The 24,445-nt window shown below is 52.9% G+C and overlaps 1 protein-coding gene and 1 long non-coding RNA gene across 8 annotated transcripts in view; both read left to right on the plus strand.

The window, feature by feature from the left end:
- The first annotated feature begins 7,183 nt into the window (after positions 1 to 7,183).
- The window catches only part of CADM1 (cell adhesion molecule 1), a 130,399-nt gene continuing 113,137 nt past the window's right edge, over positions 7,184 to 24,445 (plus strand). For all 7 annotated transcript variants that reach the window (XM_059867013.1, XM_059867015.1, XM_059867014.1 and 4 more), the window contains exon 1: positions 7,184 to 7,322. In XM_059867013.1, the coding sequence (XP_059722996.1) occupies positions 7,214 to 7,322 (109 nt within the window). In that variant the 5' untranslated portion in view covers positions 7,184 to 7,213. The remainder of the gene's footprint in view (positions 7,323 to 24,445) is intronic.
- On the plus strand, positions 7,600 to 10,412 carry LOC132338105 (uncharacterized). Its single transcript, XR_009489372.1, has 2 exons — positions 7,600 to 9,853; positions 10,022 to 10,412. It is a non-coding gene; the product is annotated as an uncharacterized LOC132338105 (long non-coding RNA).

Genomic DNA, 24,445 nt, shown 5'->3' on the forward strand with positions numbered 1-24,445 from the left:
GGGTCTCATCCATCCAGCTCAGGGAATGGCAGGAGCTCTGCAATGGCAACCTGCAAATGCTGTTTGCAGCATCCTGCCTGGTGGCCAGCAAGCCCAGCAGTCCCACTGGAAAGCACAGCTCTCTTTTTATCTCCCAAAGTCCATTTGGACTGCCCCTCTCTGCCTCCCAAATCCCCAGTCAGGCAAAGCCTTTTGCTTAAGAAGATAAGTTTGGGGTCCTTTTGTGAGCATCTCTGTGAGATCTTTGCACTTCACCTCAGGGAAGGTGCTCACTGAGGTTTCCCCTGCTTGTTGTGTGTCTATGGCAGCCACTGTCTCTCTCCCAGCCTGTGCTGATGCCCACAGCCTGTCTCTGGTGATGAACAAGAAGGATGCCCCTCATCAAGGAGGGCAGGTGGAAAGGAGAGGACAGATAAGCACTGAGTCTCAACAGAGCCTCCTTGTTCTGGTTTGAGGGGTTGGTGACCCTGCTGTGTGTCCTGGAGCAGCACCAAGAACGCTCCTGGGCTGTCAGCTCTGGCCAGCAGCGGGCCAGGGCCGGCCACTTTTTCCTCTGACCCTCCGGCAGTGTTTGTCTTGGCCCCTTACTTACAGTGCTTGTCTTTGCCCCCAGCTTGTCTGGGGCAGGAGTGGTAAACTCCTGTTTGCTGCCCAGCACCTGCTGCAGCTGGGTCCCAGCCCTGGCTGTGCCTTTGGAGCACACGCCAGGAATGAGCTGGAGCGCAGATGGGAGCTGAAGGTGAAGATGTTTGCGAATTCTTCAAAGCGAGCCCGGCTGGTACAAAAGGAGTCAGTGAAAACCTAACTGCTCCTGACAGGGAGAGCTGCAGTAATGCTGAACCTCATTTGAAATTCCCTCTAGGCTAAGTAAGGCTCTTCCTTTCATGTGCGGAGTTTGGATCCCTTCTGGGAGACCTTTCCTCCGTACGTGCGGTGTTGACAGATGATTAAGATGTGAAACCTCTGAAATCAGAGGAACAGCCCCAGTTTTGCATTGTGTGCTCAGGTGTTTATTCACATTGGTGTAATCATCTCAGCCTCACTCTCTGGCTCAGGACCTGCTGCCTCTTGCAGCAGTGAGGTACCAGAAGGAAAACCAGTCCTTTACTGGTAGCGGTGTGTTTATAGTGGATGGTCTTACTGGGTTTGCTGGTGTCCTTAGAGGTCACTTTATGAGGCTCACTTTGTGCAGATGAGGAGCAGAATGTTTTATCAGGCTCAAACCCTGCACTGTCGTTTGGGGAACCAGTGATTGCTGCTTCTGCACCTTTTGGATGTTTCCAAACCCCAGGGTCAAACAGCCCCAGTGGGATGGAGCTGGGTTTTGGGGAATTTAGGCGAGGCAGACAACACCCATGAGACATCATGTGGTGGGGAAGATAAGGCCTTTGATGGGATCAAAAGGGGGGATTTTTTTTCTCTCAGCAGCTTATATAAAACAAACAAACAAAAAACCCCAAATGATTTGCTGTGGTGCCTGTCTGGAGCGTGGGGCTGGGCTGGCAGTGCCAGAGAGTCCCTGGCTGCTCCCAGCAGATGCTGACACTGAAACCTGTGTGCTGGGATGGTGAGGAGAGCTGACCCCAGCTCTGCTGCAGGACACAGGCTGAGCTCACGAGTGGACTGTGCTGAACCAGTGTCGGTGGTGCTGGAGCCCTCCTCACACTGGGCTGTGGCTTCCCTGGCACTTATTTTGATGTCTTCCTTCCTCTCCTCCCTGTGATCTCAGTGTCTTGACTTTTCCAGGCACTTTTCTCCTATAAGAATATTAAACACACTTAAAAAACACTTAAATGCTAATGTGAAACCTGAAAAGAGGATGTCAAATGTGCGAGGCACTCTGAAGACATGATGTCTCTGTAGAAGGGTTTGACCCCAGTAATCTAATTTGCTTTACATTTAAAATGATACTTCATTCTCCTATTATAAGGCTCTGTGTCATTGGCTCATAAAGATTACCATTTCTTGTCTTCCAATTGTAATAAATCCCATTCAAGCACCCTCTTGATTTGAAATTTGTCACGACAACATGCAGAGGGCACAGTTCCTGCAGTTTATGGCGCGGGTGCATTAGATCCTCATCTGCAGGAAGGATGATGCAAGAGCATAAAATGATTTGTCCCTTTCCTTTCTCAATTAGATATGTGTTTAACAAAAAAAAAAAAAAAATTAAAATCTGAATTATAGCTTACTCCTCATTCTCCAGCAGTAAAAAGCTTGGGCTGGCCGGGGAGCCAGGCTGGCTGGATTGGCCCTGCTTTACCCTTACACTGGGGAATAATCTGGTTTCTTTAAAACCATCTGGAAATATTTCATCTTGTTTCAGCAGACTGGGGAGCTTTAACCTTTCTGGTTGTGCTTGTTGGAGATGAGAGGAAAATGAGTGTTTGGAGCCTACACCTTATCAGGCACTAAATGCCACAGTCGTAGCAGCCCCTTGTGCCAAAACACGAGGCTGGATCTGGGGCAAAAATGAGACTTTTGGGTGAACTCAGGTGTCCCAGGGGTGGAAACACCCCTGCCCCATATCGGGGGGAGTCAGAGCAGTGTCTCTCACCCCAGCTTGGTGTGAGCAGAGCTGGAGCCAGCCCACTTGTCTTTAGGGCCGGGACAGCAACACATCAGCCATCAGTGCCATGGAAATGTTCTTTTTTTTTGGGAGGTCTTGAATAAATCCATGCAAGAGACTTTGCTCAGGGAGAACTTTTATACTTTTAGTATCTGTTGTTCCTTAGGGTTTGGTGTTTTTTTTTTTTTAACAAAGGTTTTAGTTGAGCAAAGAATCCCATCTGTATGGCTTTTTTATTAAAAGATAAAAAGCTGGAGTTCACAGGAGTTAGCATTAAGTCACAGTCCGCAGCAATCCGAGGTACTCGCTGGCTGGGGACTCTCTCTGTTTATTTCAAATACCCCTTTATCATCCTGTTGAAAGAGCCCTGTGCTCTGTAAAGCTCAGCCAATTGAAAAAAGAATCAGATAATGAAGACTGATGCTGCACTGATGACAGCCCCTCAGATCTTCAATAGGATTGCTCCAAAATCAAAAGACTTTTGCGTTTTATTGTCACACTCGTGGCTCAAAAATAATTAAATGGAATCTTTTGGCTCTAGAAACAAAAATGAAAATTTTAAAACAGCCCCCCGCACCTGCAGGAAAGGGGCTAATGGGAATATCCAGTGGGTGTTGGGCTGGATTCCATGTGAATTTGCAGATCGTGCAGATTCTGTGTGAAAATTGGGTGATTGAAGCAGGTTCCCAGCACATGTCCGGTGGAACAGAGGTGACACCACTGCTCTGGGTGACAGGAATGGCACCCACGCCCAGAGCTCCCAGCCCTGATGGAGCTGGAGAGCCCCACATTCCCTCTGCCCTTGGCACAGCTCTGAGCTTCAGCTTCCTCTTTACCTCTGGAAACTTTGAACAAATTCGTTGCTCATTGCAGTGGAAGGCAGATAAATAAAATATATTGGGAGCGATTTGTGCTGTAACTAAACCCTGAATTTATAGAGGGAGAGCGTGGCCAACGACAACTTTGTCACAGCACATGAAAGCCTGGAAATTAGACTTTGCACTGTTACCTGGTCTTTAAAGAGGCGTCCCCAGGCTCCCCAGGCTGGGCACAGGTGTGAGGAGCAGCTCTGTGGTCCCACTGGGGGTCCTGCTGGAGGAGGGGACACGGCACACCCAGCCCAGATGGATTTTAGGCAAGGCATTAAATCCGAAATGCTATAACTTGATTATTTCTCCTGCAGACTCCTTGTGACAAAACTCCTCCATTTTCAAAGAGTTACCAGGATTTAGCCCCGCGCTGCTTTCATGTGAATTGTGTGGCTAAAGTTCCATGCAGCTCTTTGAAAATTTCAGAGCTGGCACTTTCCCCAAGATCGACAACTGTTTTATTTCTCTTGACAGAAAATGGTGAGAGAACAAACACTGCCAGGGTGGGGGAAGAGGTTTGGTGTGGGCTCTGCAGCACCCTTAATGGGAGGCTCAAAGAGCCGTGCAGGAACGGCAACTCTGCTGTACCTGCACGAGTTCTGTGGGATCACCCTTTCCTAGGAGGGAAAACCTGGGTGGCTTCGGGTCCTTTTTCCTTTCTAACACGTAGGGAAGTAGGGAACAGCACTTTGGGTCCCTTTGTCCATCCGTGAAACCAAGGAAAGGGAACTAATTGATCATTTTAATTGATCATTGGGTTTTGTAATCCCATCCAAAAACGGCTTCTACCATAAATTCTTCTGCAGTGGATGTAATTAGTGCCAGTTATTTGTAATTAGCCACTCGTTGGGTGATGCTGTGTCCCCTGAGACCATTCCCAATAGTGGCAGTGGCAGAACTGGCACTGGCTTGCACCAGGATTGCTCCAGTCCCTGGCCCAGTGTGTTGGCAGCAGCTGCTGCTCATCCATGGATCTAAGGCTTCATCCTGCTTCCAAATGCCACTCCAAGCATGTCCAAGCCACTGTCCTGTGCTGTGTCACAAAGGGATAGAGCACAAATCGCCTTGATCCTTCTCCTGCCTTTCTCTCTGTGTCTGAAACTGTGGGGCTTGGCTCTGTCTCTGGAAATATACCACAGATTGGAATTCTCATTTTTAAGTTCATTTCTGCTCTGATTTAAAGGCTGAATTAACAAACAATGGCTTATTTGGTTTAAAATGCAAAAACACCATCTGGTCTTTGAGATGTGCTAAGCCTCAGCGGGGGGAGCCAGAATGACACATGGGAAGGGTCTCCAAGTGGCACGGGTGAGGCTCCAGGAGGAATTCCTGCCACTCCTGACCCTTGTCAAGGCAAGGAAAGCTGATCTTTGGAGTGGGCATTGCTACAGCTGCAGCTGGTGACCTGGGGACAGCTCGATTTCAGGGGATGCTGCACTTCAATCCTCACTGCTGGCAGCTCAGAGCAGCGTCCTGGGAGCTCTCCTCTGTCCCTGGCTCCTCTTCTCACCCTGCTGCAGAGTTCTGGAGAGGCATCCACAGGCATTGCTGGCCCTTGGATTTTCCCCGGCCACAGCCTTAAGCCTTGCTCCAGAGCTGGCACAGGGCTTTCCAGCATCCCTGGCACAAGTGAGTCTTGGGAGTGAGTGCCCACTTGGCCAGCAGGACTCAGGGAGTGACCTCATCCTGTAAGACCCTCGATTACCCCCCCGTGCTCGTGGCTCAGGTCAGTCTCTGTGGTCCTTCGTGCCCCAGCCCTGTGCCTACGCTCCCCGTGCCACTCCCGGCTCCGTGCTGTCCCTGGCTGCTGGTGATTTGATTTAATGCAGCCTTCAATCACTGCCAGCGGGCCTCGCGCTGCAGCAGCATCACTGCTAAACACTCTGTGACAAATAATCTGAGGCTAAGCTTCCAGGACAGAGGAAATGGCTTTCCTCTCGAAATTAAAGTTGATGCATAATGGAAGGCACTGAGACGTCTCCAGCAGGAGCATCGTCAGTTTGAGCCCGGCCCGAGTCCCCGTCCGTCTGCCACAGGAGGTTAGGGCAGTCATTTCCTAGAGTTCAGGATTTGCAATTTGCATTCTATAATCTCCCAGCCATTTACCAGCAGATAATTTGTCATGGTTTGCTTTAGCTGTTGTGATATTGATATTTATTATGCAAATTGTATTTCCTACTACTTATTGTCCTCACCCTCAGAATACTTGAATTATTATAAACCTGTTTAGTTAATAGGGGCTGTCTCTCCATTGATGTCTGAGCGCAGCGGGTCGCAGTGCGTGATATCCTGCAGGGGGCTGCCCTGGCTATTTAGGGACAGGCCCACGGGATGCCTCAATGTGGGATGGCACAGCGGCCAGTGGAGCTGCTCTGCTGGGCTTGGTGGGGCTGGAGTCCTCCTGGAGAGGAGCGAATTTGGGGTCCCAGCACAAGACAAGTGCTTTCTCACTCACTGGGGTGAAGCAGCTTAGTTATGGAATTGTGATGGCTACGGTGGACCAAAACTCTACTTGTTGAGCAGGAAACAGATGTTTGGCATGGCTATGGAGCAGAAGGGCTTATCGTTGGAGACAGAGAGTGGCATGGGGAGGTGGGGGTACAGGGAGGGGTGCAAACCAAGTCCCAGGCAGCAGCATTTTGGGTTTTCTTGGGTGTGAAACCAGCTTGGTTTCACATTCCAAAGGGTGAAAGCTCTCTCCAGCCCCACAGTGTGACTCAGTGCTTGCCCTGGGCGGTTTTAACCTCAAGCTTGGCAGAATCTGGGATGATGAAGTTGAACTGACAATTCACCTGCCTCAGGTTAACTTGGAATAACCTAATTAATAACGTTGGGAATATTCGACATCCTCTGCGTTTGCTCCATTAACGCTTGCATGGACCCACTGTCAAGCGATTCTATGGTTCCATTCCTGGTGCCGTGGGTGGGGGGAAAGCTTGGACCCTTCCCGGGCGGGATGAATCCCCCGGTGACCCCGGCCGCTCCATTTCCCGTGTGTTACGGTACAGCTGAGCACTCGGGGGAACGGCAGGGTGCAGTTCCGGGGCTCTATTTGTGAATTTGCTCCGTTTAAATCCGTTGCGTGGGTGAGAAATCCGCAGAAAAGGTGGATTGGTTGCCGGACTGCGGTTACCGAGCCCCGATCGCCGCCGCCGGGGGGCTCGTGGGCTCCGGCCTCTCCGCTTCCCCGGAGCCGCCAAGGCTCAACACCGCCTCCAGCGGCGCGGGGCCCGCTCCGGCGGGGAGCGGCACGGGGCTGGGCCGGGGGACAAGATCCCGCCGGAGGATGCACCGGGGCAGAGGGGGCACGGACACGGGGGGGACCTGCAGGCTGCTGAACGCGGGGATGCTGGGGGGACACTGCCGGGACGGAGAGTGCTGGCGAGGGTGCACCGCGGGAAGAAGGATGCTTTGTGGGGTGGGAGGGGGACACACGACCCTGGAAAGCGGGAAGGCTGGGAAGGGGGTGAAAGCTGCGGGTCGGGCGCGGCGGTGCGGGGCCCGGGGGCGGTGCGGGCCCGGGAACGGTGCGGGGCCGAGCGGCGGTGCGGAGCCGGGCGGCGGTGCGGGGCCAGGCCGGGCGGCGGTGCGGGGGCACGGCCCCGCCATGGCGCTCCCCGCCCGCCCGGGGGTCGGGCCGGCCGCGCTCGGTGCCGCCCGCGCCCCCCGTTCCGCGCGGGGCGGCGCGCGGGGTGTGCCGCCGTGTCCCCGCCCCGTGACGCGCCATCTCCCGCGGGCGGCGCGCGGCGGCGGCAGAGCGAGGCAGGTGCCGGCGATGGCGGGTCGCGCCCAGCCCAGCGGCCCCGCGGGCAGCGGCGGCGGTGCCCCGGGGCTCCTCCCGCTCCTCCTGCTGCTCCTCTGCGCCGCCGCCATCATCCCCCGAGGTAGGAAGGACGCGGCCCCCGCGCACGGGGCTCCGCGCGGACGGGCGGTACCGGGGCGGGCGGCGCGCGGAGGGGGTGCGCGCTCGGGGATCGCGGCGGCGCTCGGGTACCCCCGGTTGCGGCGGGTGCGGGGCGAGCCCGCCCGCCCTCCTTCGCTCCGGGCCATGCCCGGAGCGCTCGGTGGTCCCGGGGAAGCGCCCCCGGCGGCGGGAGCGGCGGGCGGGCTCACCCGCGCGTGGCGGCGCGGGCGGCCGCTGCCGGTTTCCATGGAAGCGGCTTCTCCGCTGCCCGGGGGGTCATCAGTGGCCCCGCAATTAAAAACTAATTGCATTGCGCGCCCCCTCTTTCTCCCCCCTCTCCGCCCCCCCGGTGTTTGCGGCGGCGCGGGGATGCTGCACCTCTGCGGGAGCGGGGAACCTGTTGGAATCTGAGTGGAACTTGCGCGACGCTTCGCTCTCCCTCTCTCGCTCCCTTCTTCCTCGCTTCCCACCCCTCTCTCTCCTTCCTCTCCTCTCTCCCCCGGTGCCCCCTGCCGCAGCCGCGCCCCCCGCCCAGCTGGGCGCGCTCGGGGCGATCGCCCGGTTCGGGCGCTGTGGCTGGAATGGGCGCTAGTTAAATGTGGAAAACGAGGCCCCCCGAGCGGGGCCGGTTGGGTTCTCTCCGCGGCACCCTCGGGCTGCGGTGTCCCCCGAGCGTTGGGCGATCCCCCCACCCCGCCTGCCTTCGCTCCCCGCCGAGCCGGGAGCCGCAGCAGCGACCTGCGCTCGTGTCCGGTGGCTTCGGTTCGAGCATCCCCCGTTAACGCCGCTCACGTTTCCAGTATGTCCGTGGGGCGGCACGGTGCCACACGGCCGTAGGAGCGGTGCTGTGTCCGGGATGTTTGGGAAGAACAAGAGGCCATTGAACGATCTGTTGAATCCCGCTCGTAGGAAAGGGGGGACGAAGGGGCCGCCAGCCCGGCGAACAAAGAGCTTTATTCACAGCCTGTGTACATGTCCATGCCTTCCCCGCTCTTCCCGGGCGGCCTTTTTGGTGGGGTGGTGGTGAGGGGAGAGCGCCGGGGTCGTTTTCAGCTTGTTCTCCCTGCGAACGGGGCCGGGGCTGGTGCCCGCCCGCCGGCTCCGACGAGGGCTGCGCCTCCCGCCTGCGCTCGGTCGCGCTGGGCAGCCCCGAAGGGCGACCCGGCCCCGATGCCGGCGCTCCGCGGCCCCGAGCCCGTTCCGGGGAGCCAGAGCGAAAGAAAGGAGCCCCCGCGGCGGCTCTTGGCGCTGCGAGCCGGGGAAACGCTCCGCTCCGGCTCCCCCGCGCCCGGGCTTCCTGCGGTCGCTGTGTTGGAGCTTCTCAGATGTCTCGTCACAAGGTGCTGTTTGTGTGTTCGGTGCTTTTCGCTGCCTGGTGAGTCTCCCGCCGGTGTGACCTGGGGACTCTGGCACTGAGAAACTCCCAGGTTGGGAATACGAGCCCGGCTCCTGGACGGCCGCGTTCATCCTTTGTTTTGCTGTCTTGCTCACCTCAGATTCTCTAAGAGCAGTTTTTAACTGGAGGCCAGAGTGATCCCCCGGCAGGCTCAGCCTGTTCGCCGCTGCCCAACCAGCGGGTGGAACTGTGATTTGGGATCGCAGAGCTGCTGAAGGGAAACTAAAGCAGGGCTGGATGCTGGCTCGCAGTGGCTGTGCCTGACCCGAGTACCGGGGTGAGAAGCACTGTGCAGCGTGAGCTGAGGTTGTGGTAAGACAGATATTTTGTGGTTGTGGTGCTGTGTTGTGAATTGCAGGATAAAATCCCAGTCTGTCTGCGTTTAGGCAAAATTTCCTTACAGTTTAGAACCTTTTTTTCCTTTTTTCCCCCCATTCTCCCCCTTTTCCAAGCTAACAGTGTTAGCCTCAGTGTTCTTCGAAGAGAGAATTATTGTGAGGCAGCAGCGTCAGTGCTGAGCGCAGAGTGCTGTCGCTGTGTCTCCCGCACGGCTGCCACCCGAGGCACAACGGTGCCAGCGCTGTGTCACCGCCGTGGTGGCACCCCATGATGCAGAGTGAGGCTCAGGGTTCTGCTGCCTCCCTTCACCGAGGCGACTGGAACGGCAGCAGGCAGCAGCGAGGCTCGGTTTGGGATGAGCCTGTGCGATCAGGTGGATCCGTGTGTCTGTGTTCCTCTCCAGCCTCTCTCGATGCTCTGCGATTCGTGGCGCTCCTGATGCCCCTGTGCAGCAGGGCGAGGGCTGAGGAGCGCTCTCGGCTCACTCTGAGGCGCTTGGGCAGCGCTGGGCTGGAACTCGGAGTCTGTCAGCGCTGGCACTCGGCACTTCAGGGAGAGCAACTTTCCAGCAGGAGCCTCAGGAGGTGTTTGGAGACGGCGTTGGCGTGGAGCCGTGACCGGGCCATGGCACGGAGCTGCGAGGGGCTGGCCAGGGCTGGCTGTGGCTGCAGCCTCCGTGTCTGCCGACACCAAACCGGCCCGGGAGAAGCCCCCCATGAAGGCAGCGAGCGCTCCCAGCGCGGCTGCGCTGAGCCAGGCTCCTTTGTAAACACAGAGTGAGTTTCCAAGGAGCCTTTGTATGCAAGCGAGGCGAGTCTGCTCGTCCCCGGCCTTCAGCAACGCGCGCTGCGTTCTGCATGCGACGCAAACACCGGCGGGGAAGGGGCTGGGGAATAAAGTGATCCATCTGGGTTGCAGCTTGGGCTCATTTGTCTTGCGTGTAGGCAGTTGAGCCCAGGTTTATAAGCACGACAGTCTGGTTTGAAACTACTGCCAAGGAGGCTCCTGAGGATGGGAAGGCGAGGAGATCGCTCTGCTCCGTGCGCGCTCCGCTCTGAGGAGGGGGCGGCTGTCAGCACTGTCTGCAGGATGGACATGCCCAGGTGGACTCTGTTGGATGGACGCCGCCGGATGGGCGCTGCCGGTGTCCCTGGGCACGGGTGGCCGCCGTTGGTGGCTGAGGTGGCTGCGGTGACAAGAGGCCAGAGAAGAGCCGTGCTCCCCGGGGACCCCGGCCATACCAGCGGCCGTTGTGCTGATGCTGCGCTGCCGCCGCCTTTGTTTGCCTTGCGCTGTCTTTCCTGGTGTGTAAATAAAGAAGGCTTTGTAATCAAACAGCGCTGGCTCCGTCAGCCGGGCGCTTGGCGAGCCTTGCCCCGGCCCTGCCAGGACCGGTGGGGCCGTGCCTGTGCCATCGGTGAGCTCTCTGCCCTATTGCTGGCTGGAAAATGGGTCAGCTCCTTAACCCTGCATCTGCTGAGGCCACCCGGAGTAAAACCTGTGTTCCAGCCTGGATACACCCTCTGTTTGAACGGACAATCCAAGCACTCCTCAGAACACATTTGCTCATAAAAAGCAAAGCCACCTTCCTGCATGCAGGCAGAGTTTTCTGGATGTTTCTCTTGAATGGCTGTTTTTCTAGGGATTATTGTCAGACTTTGTATAGGGGTTTTGACAACCTGTTCCTCCTCTGGGTTTTGGTGGCACTTGGTGGTACTTCTGTCAGGAAAGCAGGGGCTCCCTCCTGTATCCAAACATTTCAGTTCCTGTCTGCGGCTCCAGATCTGAGCAGGCTCCAGGAGAGGAGCATGAGGCTGCAGCCTTCCCTGGAGCTGAGCCAGGAAGTGAATGCTTAACACAGTGCATTGAGAGCACAGGCAAAGCTGGACACACAGCCAGTGTCTACTGTGAAATTGGATGCTACATGTTAAAAAAAATAAGTTCTGCTTGTTCCTCCGGGGGACATTGTGAGGTGCAAACCCACCGGCGCTAAATAAAGGGATGCTGTGGAAACCTGCCATGAAGGAGAGACCCTAGGTGGAATGTTGTAATTAGGAGTGGTATGTACTTGTTTAAGTTCCATAAATCAGTCTCTTTCCCGGGCTGTAATTGCACGCTGCGGAGCAGCTGCTGCTGCGGTTCCTGGGGAGCTCCACCACAAATGCTTTGAAGGTCGCCCAGCGGGGGCTCAGGCGCTTCGGGGCAGCGTGCTGGGGAAAAGGGTGGGTTTGGCTGTGTGGCAGGCGGGTTGGAAGGGAAGTGCCACGAGGCTTCATTCCCTCTCAGCCCTGTTAACTGGGACGCAGCGAGCTGTCGGCCGGCGCGGTGCCTGCCCTGCCCCGCCGAGATGAGCCGGCGTTTGTGGTTCAGCCACGAGCTGCATTTAGTTATTGCAGTTTTTAATTTGCAGGGCAGGGTGAGCCCCAGCTGCGATACTGTGGCTGCAGGCTACTCCTCTGATGGCCACCACCCGCCCACTGTCAGCCTTTTTTGCTGTGGAAACAGTTTTTCTTCTTCGTGCTGTCCTCATTACCTGTTGAACCTCTCGGTTTTCCTGCTGTGTTGCGCATCAGGCTCTCACATCTTTGCAGGGTGTTGAGTTGGGTGTTGGGGAGCCCTGCAAACCACTGTATGCTGCTGGATGAGGCTCTGAAAACCTGAGTTTTGTGTCAGTCTCTTTCACCCATCCCAGATTCCAGCAAGGAATACAGATCCCCAAGGAGATTTGCTTCTCGGGCTTTCTCGGAGCCATTGCTGAGCCCACACCACATGCTCACCTGCAGTATGTGCCTGGTGGCTGCCTGCATGTAAAGCACTTGGCTGGGTTGTACCAGGGACATTTGCTGCCCTCCACTCCTGGTTATTTTAGACCAACCATGTCCCTCTGTAGGGCTGGGCTGGCTATTTTTACCCTGTGGTGTGGTTTTAATTTACTGTGTTCTTCTGTGGTTTGAAAACTTGAGCATTACAAAGACTCTGCCCTTACCAAATTCTCAGGGTGAATCAGTAGAATATTTGATACCCCATTAAGTTCCAGTCTGAAGGATCAAAGAGATACTTAGGCACATCTCTTTGCTCAGAGATAGAAAACTTTTGTGGGCTGTAGCTTAACTGGAAAATGTCTTTAGATTTGCTTTTTTAGGTATTTTTTTGTTCCTGGAAGTGCTGGCAGCTCCTTGGTTTGCTGACAGTCTCATAGGCAGGTGCTGCCTGCTGGCAGGGCTGTGGTGGGTTTGCTTTGGTCCTGCCCAAATGACACAGCCCAGGTCCCCCCTCCCCTCTTAGTGGCAGTTCCACTCAGGTGCCAGCATTGGAGGGGGAATAGTCTCTTTACAGTAAACGACTGCCAAAAGATTTTAAAGCCCAGGTGTGCACTTGGCAGTGGGAAAAAGTTGTGTTGGAAACTCTCCTCCTCTGCCAATCCCAGCTGTGAAGTTTGCCCTCAGCAGTTATACTCCTGGCTCGAGCCTTCCCTAGGAAATGTCCCATTTCCTGGAGCCCTTGGCTGAGCAGTGGCAGCTGTGGGGGATGGAGATGGCTACCTGCAGGTCAGGGAGATGCCAATGAGCCATCTGAGCCAAGGCTGCCTACAGGGTCACGTTGCCTCTTTGAGTTGTGCTCAGACTGGAGGAGTTGGGTGCATAAACCCTGGGGTTCAGGTTACGTCTGGAATAAGCTGCTCTGATCTCGTGGTGTCCTCTTTTAGCAGTTAGTGAGCCTGTATCTGATTTATGATCTCCTCCAAGGTCTGCTTCCAGAATGGAAATGTCCTTGCATTCCCCACGCTGCCTGCAGGGCTCTCTCTGGCTGGACCTCTGCAGTGGGGCCTTCCCTTCACAGGGATGCTCTTGGGTGCTAGTCCCAAAGGTGGTGACTCTTGGACCTGAGAGACCTCAACATTTGGTGCAGAAATAGAGCAGTAATGCTTTTGTAGAGATAAATTTCTCATGGAGAGCATGAGACCATACTGGGGCAAGCTCCAGCAAGGCTGGTCTGGGAGTGCTGGTACTGTGGGTGGGGGCCCACTGGGGTCCTGTCACACTGGCCTGTGTGACACCTCGTCTGCGAGGTGGGTGCACCCCAGACCCCCGCTCCTGTCAGCTCTTGCAGTGTATATCCCCTCTCCAGAGTGTGACAGGAAGACAGAAATATGAAGCAGCAAAGTGACACTGCCTCCCTCCCCTTCTCCCCCCGCGCAGCAATAGAAATACGAGTCTGAGTCTGCAGCGTCAAAAGAGAGATCAGAGTAATCGGATCAAGCATGAGGAACTGCTTGTTGCTGCTTCCCTGTTTTTAAATGAGGCTGCCTGGCAGCTTCCCTGGCAGAGCACTTTCAACATTACTCGTGTTCAGCTTTGGAGCTGGGGTTGCAGCAAAGTCGGGCTCCGTGAGAATTGGGCTGGAAAGGGAACTTTCTGCGTAGCCTCTGGGCTAACACACAGAAATAAAGGCTCCCTGTGCCCCCACGGCCCTGGTTTTGTAGCCGAGCAGAGGCACAGCTGTCCCCAGTTCTGCAGAGAGAGCGCTCTCACTTCATGCATTTATCACAGTGATGCTGCTCTGGGATGTGCTCCGTGATGCCAATACATCCCTGACCTTGGAAAAGCACGGTGACTGTCTCCAAAGCCATTTCTGCCTCACTGCCCTGGTGTGGCACAGGATAACTCTGGGCAGCAGCTGCCCTCTGTCTAGGGAGAGGTGTTGCAATGGTCCAGCTGGGTCAAACCAGGGGAGAGAGCTGCTGGCTCAGCTGCAAAGGCTTCTCTTCATGCAGTGCCTTTGTGCTGGCTGGGTGCAAGTGGACATCCATACGTCCATCCATCCATCCATCCATCCATCCATCCATCCATCCATCCATCCATCCATCCATCCCAGTTCTTGATGCTGGCACTGCTCCAGAGCACCTGAATGGTCACCTGCACTGCTGCAGTGCCTGTGGTCACAGAAACCCTGCATTGCTCCATGGGGTCTGCTTGTGAGGTTGTTCTGCTGATCCTGACTGGTTTCACAGTAATGAGAACCTGAAATATCCACATGTAGAGAGCTGTTGGTGTAGCTGGGTTTGTTTTGCTTTCTCTTTCTGAGCTATTTTGCTTGGAAACATGGTTGGACCTCTTTGTGCTCCCATTGCCTCTTTGATGTCTTCATTCCTGTTGGCTAATGCAGACATGGTGTCAGAAGCCTGGTGGAAGCAGGGAAGCTCCCAAGGGTTACTGCTGCTGCTTTTCCCCCTCTGTGTGGAATTAGGTGCTGTTTTCAGCTGTTGGAGGACAGGCCTTGCCGTGCACTCCCAGGCTGTTTTGGGCAGAAAGCACGCTGGGCTGGTTTGGGTCAGCAGCTGTACAAAGCCTTAGTGCCAGATCTCTGCCTGCCTTGCTGGGCAGGGCTGTGGCTGACGGGGTAGCGTGAGATCCCAGCGATGCCATCTCTGTTATGGTTCCTGTGACAGCCTGGCTGGGCTCCCTGGTGCTGGGGAAGCTGCTGACAACAATCAAAGCCCTCAACGCTTGTCATCATCAGCCCTCAGCTTTGTCAGGCGGAGCTGCTGGGGGACGCTTGGTTTGTCAGGACTCCTCAGAGCCAGCCAGCTTTTCCAGGGTGGGCTCAGCAGGAAGGAACGAAGCCAAACCCCTGCTTGCCTTGGGAAGAGTTGTCTTGGTGTTGGCTTGACAGCAGCTCTGGTTCTGCAGGCAGATTCATTCCTTTGCCACCCTCGTTTGTTGCTGTGCTGTGCAGTCTGGAGGAGCAGTGAGTGGTTCCCCAGGTTTGCAGGAGGATTCCTGACCTGGAGGGTGAGAGGCAGAGCAGATCCCTGTCTGGAACAGAGCAGTCGGGCTCTGGGACACCCCTGGCCCATGCAGCTGCTTGTGGTGACTCGTGCTGGGATGGAGCAGAACCTGTGTAACCTGCTCCTGCTGCTTGTCCCTAGTCCCTGATCAGGGTGGTTGCCGGGAAGGTTTCTCTGGGTGCATAAAATGTGAGTGTGATTTCTGCTTTGGCACTTTCCTGCTCTTCGTCTACTGTGATTTTACAGACTGCCTGGAATGAAGACTGGCATCACTCAGAGTCTGTGTCTGCGGGGTCACGGCGCACAGTGGCTTTTCCTGCCCTGTCACAGTTAAAGAGCAGTTTTCCTCAGCTCCTGGTCTGTGGGTGGCTCCAGAGGAGACGTTACTCATCCCTGAGTAGGCAGAGCCACCGAAAGCGAATCCCACGCTGAGGTTGCTGAGCTCTGTCCACACAAACAGCTTTTCCTTCGATTTAAAGGTCTTACAGCCTTAATCGTTCTCTAGAATCTTTAACAGAAGGTACAGGTTTAATCAACTCCCCGAATCCATAACTGCCAGGTATTGCTTCCTCAGCACGAGGAGCAGAGCCGTGCCTCTCCCTGGGAAGGGTGAAGATTAAAGTGGGATAGACGGGAGATTAACAGTGTTCCCTTCAGACACTGCCAGGGAAAGGGGGAGATGCTCCAGGAGGAGGCATAAAGGAAATTCTTGGAGGCAAATCACTTACTGCTCTGCAGGAATCCGTGGAGCCTTGTAAACAGAGGCTTTACAGCAAACCCAGTGCTCTGGCTCTTAAATCACTCTGGGAGAATTTTGGATGCACAGTTAAAGGATGACTTGCTCCTCCAGGCTCTCATTAGCAAATTGGATCCAAAATTTTCATGTTAACACAACATGATGTGTGTGGAATGCAGCTCAGGAAGGTCGGTCCAGCTGCTGGGTTTAGGATACTCTGTTTTCTGTTGAGGTTCCATGGGTCTATTGATCTGGTTCCTGTTTTGGAAGGGGGAGGTTTAGCAAGAGTCCCATTAAATGGGGTTTCTGTGTTTCCTACAGAATGACTCTTTTCCAGTTCCTACAAGAATAAATATCTTGTGGATAACCTGTTGTGTTCACAAGCCACTGCTTCTTCCTCTCCTTCCCTTCATGTACTGCACCCCTCTGAATCTGACTTCTTTGGACAAGGCAGGATAAGGAAATGAAAATAGCTCTCCATTTGTGACGGGGCCTGTGGGGGTGTAAAATCCTGCCTGAAGGTAGGGAGTGGCTGAGATGATCCTGCAGGAAACAAATGAGGATTAATAAGCTATTTTCAGCCTGGTCATTTGCTTCTTCCCAGGGAGAGCCCAATGGAGTGACCAGTCCAGTGGGTGTCCTGAGGGAGGAGGGGATTTTGTGCTGGAATAATTAATGTGGATGTTGGTGGATGTGCATGGACAAGGAGGATATTGGAGGAAAGTGGTGGGATCCTCCTCCTCCTGGATTTCACTGCCCAAAGAGCAAATCTTGCTGAAAACTGTCCCTGAATCCTCTGGGAAACCTTTGGAAATGCAGCTCCTCGTTGCTTTATGTAAAATGTCTTTGTAGCAGTTGAGGATGCTGGCGTCCATTAAAGACACAATCCAAAGCCGTGTGAGAGCTTTAATAACTTGGTATTTTTGTTGTGCCAAAAAATCCAATTACATACGGAATCACTTTTCCTTTGTAAAGGTCTGGGAAAGTGTTTGCCTGAACTGCTGTGGAAGCGGCATTTCAGTGAACCAGCTGAAAAGTCACTTTTGTCAGTTTAATGGGTGTAATAAAATGGTCCATCTTGGGGGTGGTGAGGGAGGGGGACAGAAAAGCCTCTCTGAAATTGGGATCTTTTAATTTTAAATTGGTTCCTAGGGTTTACAAGGATTTCAAAGGCAGATGGAGAGGGAAGAGCTCTGGGTAGCTGTTGCAGCAGCTCGTCCCTGGTTTTCTGAGAAATACACAGATCCCATAGATGGAGTATTTACGAAATGGACATGAAATACACGTGTGTATACAGAAAATGCACAAAGCCAAGCACAGGGAGGTGGTGTGGATGGCTGGGGGCTCGTGGCTTTGGCAGGCAGGGTGGCCCTGGGGGCTCTGCCATCGTGTCCTCGGTGCTGTCAGTGATCCTGGAGTGCCTCTCTGCTTGTTTCCCACCCAGCGTGGTTCTGTTTGTCTGGTCTCCTCCTGGAGTGGCTTTTTTCAGCCTTCGTTTGTCCAGATTATCAGCATGCAGAGGAGAGCTGCCTGGTATTTACATGATTTAGTTGTAAATATGGTTAAGTGTTGATAGATATTGTTGTCATAAGTGCTTACAGCTCCTGGACTGATTACTGAATTTCTTATGTGGAAATCTGTACAAGCTCGGTGTGCTTCCCAAGGGAAGTGCGAGGAAGGAGCCTGTGGTTTCCGTGTGGAAATCAAAGCCCAGATGTGGCTGGAGTGGGTGAATTTATGGGGGAAGTACTGTCGGGTTTGGCTGGCAACAACTGGGGCTCCGAGGCTGTGATGAAGGGAAAATAAAAGGCTCTTGTTCCCTGTTTTTGGGGAACAGATGCTGTTCTGTGGAGCAGCTATTCGGGGCTGATATGCATGGGCAACATCTGTAGGGTTATACACCAGGGCTCCGGCTGAGGGATGTTCATCCCTGCCACTGGGCTGATGGAACAAATGTGTTATTTGCTGGTAGTTTTATTTTTAATTGACTAATAGGCTCTGCTTGAACCGCCCTTGTTTAACAGTCTTATTTCCAGAATGTTTTACATCCATACTCCGAACCCTGAATTAGCGAACGAGTGTTTCTGGGAAGTGTCTCTCTGAAGGCAGAAAGCCTGGATTTGGCAGAATCCTCTCCGGGGGGTGAGGATTGAGGAGGGCTCTGCGATCTTGATCACGGTCCTGAAAACCTGTGGATCTTTTGTGTTTGTCCACAGAAGGGGAGATTTGTGGGGGTGATTTGGAGTTCTGAGCTTGGAGCGGTTATTAGGATAAAACATGGGAGGAGAGGCCAGCTGTGTTGTGCGTGGAGGGGATTTGTGGATGTGATGTTCAGCTCAGCGCTGAATTTAGGGCAGAGATAAAAGCCTCTCCCCACCCCGAGGAGCTTCTCTGTGTAATGCCAACACTTAAATCCTCGCGGCGCTCGCTGGGCTGTGCGGAGAGAACCCGGGAGCTGTGTCCCAAACCCGCAGCACGCTCTGGCTGTCGCTCTGCCTGCCAGCCCCTCCATTCAGGACTGATTTGCCTTAAGGGGGAAAATCCCCCAAACCCCTTCACTTGTGGGATCAGGAGGGAAGGGAGGAGAGGAGCCCCAAGTACTTAGTATGGGCAGTGTGAGCTTTGCGGAGTCACACATCCAGATGGATTACATGAGGAACTTGACATCTTGTTTAAAAACAAATCATTCATTATGTAGCAGTGAATAATCAAGCATTACAGTTTCATCTCTGGAGGTTCCTTTTTTGGTTGGAATTTTGATAGTTCAGTAATTAAAAGCTGTAAGCTATTACGCTGTCTACATGTTGATCAATTGGTAATTAAAAAGTTGATGATAGATATGGTATTTCATGGGACTGGTTGGTTACGGTCAGATATCCTTCGTGTGTTTTGAAAATTGTCGTTTAACTTAGCACTTAAACGTTTTTCAATATTCATGGGCTGTTTTACTTGATTTTTATAAATGCCTTTTAATGATCACAATTTGCATATGGTAATTTAGAATCAGAGAATCGTTTAGGTTAGAAAAGCCCTGTAAGATCGAGTCCAGCCATTAACCCTGCACTGCCGAGGCCACCACTAAATCCTGTCCCCAAGTGCCACATCCACACGGCTTTTAAATCCCTCCAGGGGTGGTGATCCCTCTCTAGGCAGCCTGTGCCAGAACTGGACAACCCTTTAAGGGAAGGAATTTTGCCAGTATCCAACCTAAAACTCCCCTGGTGCAGGATCTGCTTGAGGCGCTTGGGGGTGAGCTTGATAACACGATCAGGGATAAAGCAGTCCAAAATGAAGGAAAGCTGGGTTGGTAATGGCCTCCGTGATGGAAGATTCATTGCTTCAGGAGTCTAATCTGAGACCAAAATGAAGCCCAAACCTGACAGTCTTCAGAGCATAATGCAAGATTTACTGCTCTGCCACGCTCAAGAGATTAAAAATAAAAACAGCCATCCTCCAAACCACCCTTCCTGTGCCTGCAAAACTTAGGGAGAACCAAGGGGTTGTGCCTCTTTTGAGTAAAAAAACCCCAAATAACCCCAAACAGAATGGGTTTGCCCTGTGTTTGCCAAGGCATGCAGAGTCCTTTTCCTAACACGTGTGGCCCTGTGTGGAGCTGCAGAGGGGGGATGACCTGGGGTGGCTCTGGCAGTGAGGAGTGTGATGGTGTGCTGGGAGGATCCTCACCCTGCTGAGCCCGTGCTGCCCCCGTGGTGGATGATCCTGCCTGGAAGCTGCTGCCAGGGCGTTTGCTGGGTTGGGAATCCTTCTGGAGTGGCCCCTGGCTGGGCTGTGCTGCTGTGGGGCTGGCCCGGTGCCCTACCTGAGCTGCAGCCCTGGCACTGCTCAGCCAGCTTGGCGGGAACAGGGAGAGCTCTTGGAGGTCCCTGCCAGCCTGATCTAGTGGAAAACACCTTCCCGTGGAGCCTGTCAGTCCTGAGGAAGCCTGGAATGTTGGGGGGGCTCATCCCTGCTGCAGACCTGAGGAGGTGCCTGGTTCAGGTCGTGCCTCCTCCATGGCGATGCATCCTTGGCACTGGAGTGGTCCAAGGAGCCAGAAAGCCAAAGCCCCAAACCCCTTGGGGGTCCCTCCAAAGGGTGAACCCCTTCCCAGCCCTCAGCCCTGATCCCTGGGATGTCCTTCTGAATCCAAGACAGAGTGATCTGCATCCTCCTGCTGCTATCAATGCCTGTAGTGGCTTCACCTGCTCGCTGGGGACAGGGACAGTGTTGGAGTGACCAGTTCTGCTGGAGATGAAGACAGAACAGCAGTGCATCACGTGTGTCCTGGAAAGCCCTTGGTTTAAAAACCACTTTGTCCTGAGACACTTGTTGCTTTGTGACAGCTGGTTCCAGTAATTTGTTTTTATAGGGCAGTTTGTAGTAAATGAATGACACGTTGAATATTTTAGCGAGATTTTAGATTATCTAAAGAATGTTTTCCGGTTTACTAATTGGTAGATAATGCTGAATACATTGATGCTGACATGAGCAAATGGATGTAAAATGATTTTGAAGCGAGCCTCATTAGAAGATGCTCTAATTCAGTCAACAGGAGATGTCAGCTCGTGGCCGTGTGCTCGGACCCAGCTGCGTTCCCAGGGCTGCACTAATTGCAGGAGTCGTGGGGCTCCTGGTGAGGCTCCTTACAGCCCAGTGACAGTTCTGGGAGCTGCCCTGGCAGAGGCAGTAAGTCAGTAATTAGTGATCCTGAAGAGCTCCTTTTGGCCTCTGTGCCATCCTCAGCCAGGCGACGGATGGCTTTGGGAATCAGACTTTGTCTGGAAAGCACCACAGAGAAGCAAACCAGGGGTGGCTGGGTGTGACTGAAGGTGTGCTCAGGTGGGCAGGGTGCCCAGGTGCCTTTCTGGAGGCAGGCACTGGGTTCAGAAGGACTCCCCAAGGCCTGATTCTCGTGGTGATACACGCAGAATACGCTGCAGTGTGCAGGGTGGTCCTTGGTGAGCAGATCCTCAGAGTGGCTCCTGATGAGCACTGACAGTCCCAAGGCACCTTGCTTTAACCCCAGAGAGAAGGTGGGTTTTGTTGTCTCCTCAGGTAATAAATCCCTGCAGTGTCTGATGCTCCAGGTCCCATTTATTGTACAGAGCAGGAGATTTTTCACTCCCACAGATTAGGATCTGCCTTTTTTTGGGTCTTCCATCAATAAAATTAACTTTTCCCTTTCTCTGTGCATCTATGAAGGATGTTGCTTTGCTCTCTTGCAGGCAGTGTCTGAAGTTTTGAATTAATAAAGCTGGATTTGCTCAAATCTCTTGTTTTCATTCCCTGGAAGCAAAGGGGGGCAGTTGATGCCAGTGCAGCTGCAGCCCCCTGTTAACCCTTTGTCCTTCAGGCTTTGTTTTGCGTGAGAAATCATGGGAAGGTTTTACCAAATGTGATAATTCTATGGGAAAAGTCCCTTATTTCATGTATTTGGGAATGCTCAAAAGCTAAGGGATTTCTGTAAGGTGATTGATTCTCAAAATGCAGCCAAGTACAGTGGGCAGCAAGACTGGGGGAGTCCTAGGAATGCTTGGCAGAATACCCAAACCACCCAACCCAACCAACCAGAACATATTTCTTACTTGTCTGAGTAGAAGTGGAGCAGTTTGGGGTTAACTTTTCTGGGAGTGAGTTCTCAATTTGCCCAGGCTGATCTGTGCAGACACATGGAGGATAAAAGCTGCTGCAGGAGGAAAATGAGGGAGCAGAGTCCTTTAGCAAAGCCGCTTTCCAGGCAAAGGATGATCAGGAAAAGCTCTTCCAAAGGGGGGGAAAACCTCAAAAAACCCCAGGCAATCAAGTTTCAGTTTTCCTCTGTCACCACAGGCTTGCCAGGGGCATTCAGATGGTAGCTGGTGCCTTGCTGAATTTTCACTAATGTCTAAAATTAATCAAAATGAGTGTTATCCATTTAGTGCATAATCCCTTCTGTAGGCTGTGTGTAGGCATAATCAAGGGATGCCAAATGTATTACATTACCTGGGATATTTGGGGATATTTTTATTCTGCTCAAAGTAATCTGCAAGATCTGATACGAAGAGACACAAAAGGTTAGTTGAAAGCAGACAAGAACTGAATCATTGACTTGAGGAGGAACTGCATTGTGCAAGCTGTAATGCTCCTTCTTATTCATTACTGCAATTATAATTATGGAACCCAAAGTATTTAATTGGCCTCCCAGACTCTTCACACTGAATAGATTGCATTGTTACCATTTTAAAAAAATATCCTCTTATGCATTGCAAATACATGTGCGTGTTGCTCTCTGGCTCTCAAGAGGTTTCTTTGTTTATGTGATGAGCGATTAACTGAATTAGGGATCTCTGCTGTGTTGTGTCAAACCAAAATCCAGAGGAAGAAGAATTCTTCCCGGATGTCAGGTGATATTGGAAGCTCTAAAACCAAAACCTGGTGCATTAAAACCACCAAACCCCAGTGTAATGAGGGCTGATAGGAGTTCTCAAAAGTACAAAATTCTGGAGGGTGGAGTCGGCCCTTGGGGCTGAATTCCCCCTGGTCAGGTCTCATGGCAGTGGGACGTGGGGTTGTGCCCAAGGTGATCCTGCTCTGCTTCAGGAGGAGCTGGCTGGGATTGGCTTGGTTTGTGTGACTTTGAGTCTTGTGTGTGGAACCAACAGACACGTTTAATTAGCAAGCAGTAATTCCGTCGGCGGGGCCCTCGTGAGCCGCCAAACGCAGGCAGAGCCTGTTTGCTCTCCATTAACAGCAGAAAGGTGCAGAAAGGTTTGTTTTCCCGCCCTCATTCTGCCGTCCCTCGTGCCTCTCAGGCAGCATTTATTGTCCTTTCCTGATCTTTTAATGCTCTCACAAATGGAAGGACAGTGAGTTTGGGTATAGCCAGCCCATCCAAACAGCTCTTTAATGGAGCGTTCCGCCGGAATTGCCGCTTCTCCTCTCCTGGCTGGCTGATCCTGGCGGAGGGGGACGGGGCTGGAATCCTCTCACACAAAGATGCTGTGTGTAACACTTGGCAGAAGGACCTGAAATTGGATTACAAGCTCCTATTCCAGCAAGTAAACGTCCACGGTGTTTTTTATAGCTTATCTCTATTCATCTCTGTTTGCAGGCTCTGCTTGCCAAGCGTTAATGTAAACACTCTATTTTGAGACGTCGGTCCATTTGCCTTCTGGAAATCCTTCTTTTATAAGGTGGTAGTAAAGTCTGTGCATAAAACCAAAATAGCTCTGTGGTCATAACTGTGCTGATGCCGCGTGGCTGGCGGTGCTGGCCACCTTACCTGGGCTCCTGGGCCTTGCAGGTGGGAGCAGGAGCAGCCAGGGCAGGGAGATGAGCTCTGTGTGTGTGTATAGATATATGTGTATATATACATATATATGATTTTCTCTCTCCCCAGTGAGGCTGGAGATCTCTGGTAGTTGAATTTGAAAGAATTAAATTGACTTTCAACTTATTGGACTCACTTCCAATACTCTGCTAGAACAAATTCTGCAGAGTTGGTGCTCGGTGCAGAATGGATGATGGTTTGAACTCTTCAGGGGATTTAGGGAATGGTTTTATTGTATTGTTGGTTTGGCCGAAAAAATCATAATGGAAACATCACCTGAAAGAGATTAAAAAGAGAAAATGAACCAATCTCGTGTGTCCAGCCAAGCAGTTGCGTATTCTGGTGGTGTAATATGTTGCACAATATTTTGGAAGAAACTGTAAATTCTGGGAAACATGGCCTGGAAAATGTGCGAAGAATCCCGGCATTCTGTGAATGTGCAATCTGTGCAGTTCTCCCAGGGAACTGGGTGTCAAGTACTTTAGAATATTTACTGGTTCAGAGCCTTCTCGTGTTTATTTTGGGCTGCTTTTGATTGGAAAAAGCGTGAGGATTGAGATACTTCCTTGCCTCCTTGGAGAGGACAGACAGAAGTGAATGAGGAGATGGAGGCGGAACTTCCCAGCGGAGAGCTGTTTGTATGGGAGTGAAACGAAAATCTGCCTTCCTAGCGTCAGGAAACCTGTAAATAAAACCTGTTTTTCTTCCTCTCTGTTTGCTCCAGTTTCCTGAAAACTTGTTTACATATTAAAGGGTGTTAAACTGTCTTCCTTTGTGGCAGGTCTTCCTTAGAGCTGGGCTGAAGCAATGGGAATGAAAGGCTCCCACCACTGCTCTGGATAACGGGACCAGCCTTGTGGCAGTCTCTGGGAGTGGATTTGGCAGGAAAAATAAAAGGTTCTTTTTACTTTCTGGCACTGCCATGAGGTCAGGGAGGGAAGGAAGGTACAGGAGAAGCTTCCTGCACGCATGTGGGGTAGGGGGACCCCACTAAACAGGGCACCTTTCTGCTGCCCTCTGCTTGGCAGCGCTTCCCAGGTGAGAGCCGAGGCTCTGGCTGGTGCTGGTGTAACTCTGGCTCTGGAGGAGCTTGTGCTGGGCTAGGAATTTTGCTCCACTGACCACAAGAAAAGAGGGCTGAGAGGAAGGACATCCCTGGAAGTGTTCAAGACCCAGACTGGACAGGGCTTGGAGCAACCTGGTCTAGTGGGAGGGCAGGGAGTTTGGAGCAGGGTGGTCTTTAAGGTCCCTTTGAACCCAAGCCATTCCTGATTCTGTGTCACAGGAAAACCACGAGATTACATTAAACTTGGGACCCAGTTGTGATGCCTTGTGAGAAGACTCTGGTCAGGCAGGAGCCTGAGACTGAAGGATGTTCAGGTGATGTTAGGAGGGGGAAGAAAGCAGCTCGGTCCCTGTTCAATAAACACGTTCTTACTGGTCTGTAATGCTTTGATGTTACCTTGGGCTCTCAGTGGAGGCACTGGCTCTGCAGCACCCTTGGCTCTCAGCCACCAGGGACCTTGGGATCAGGT

Source organism: Haemorhous mexicanus, chromosome 24 (genome assembly GCF_027477595.1).
Source record: "Haemorhous mexicanus isolate bHaeMex1 chromosome 24, bHaeMex1.pri, whole genome shotgun sequence".
NCBI classification, from domain to species: Eukaryota; Metazoa; Chordata; class Aves; order Passeriformes; family Fringillidae; genus Haemorhous; species Haemorhous mexicanus.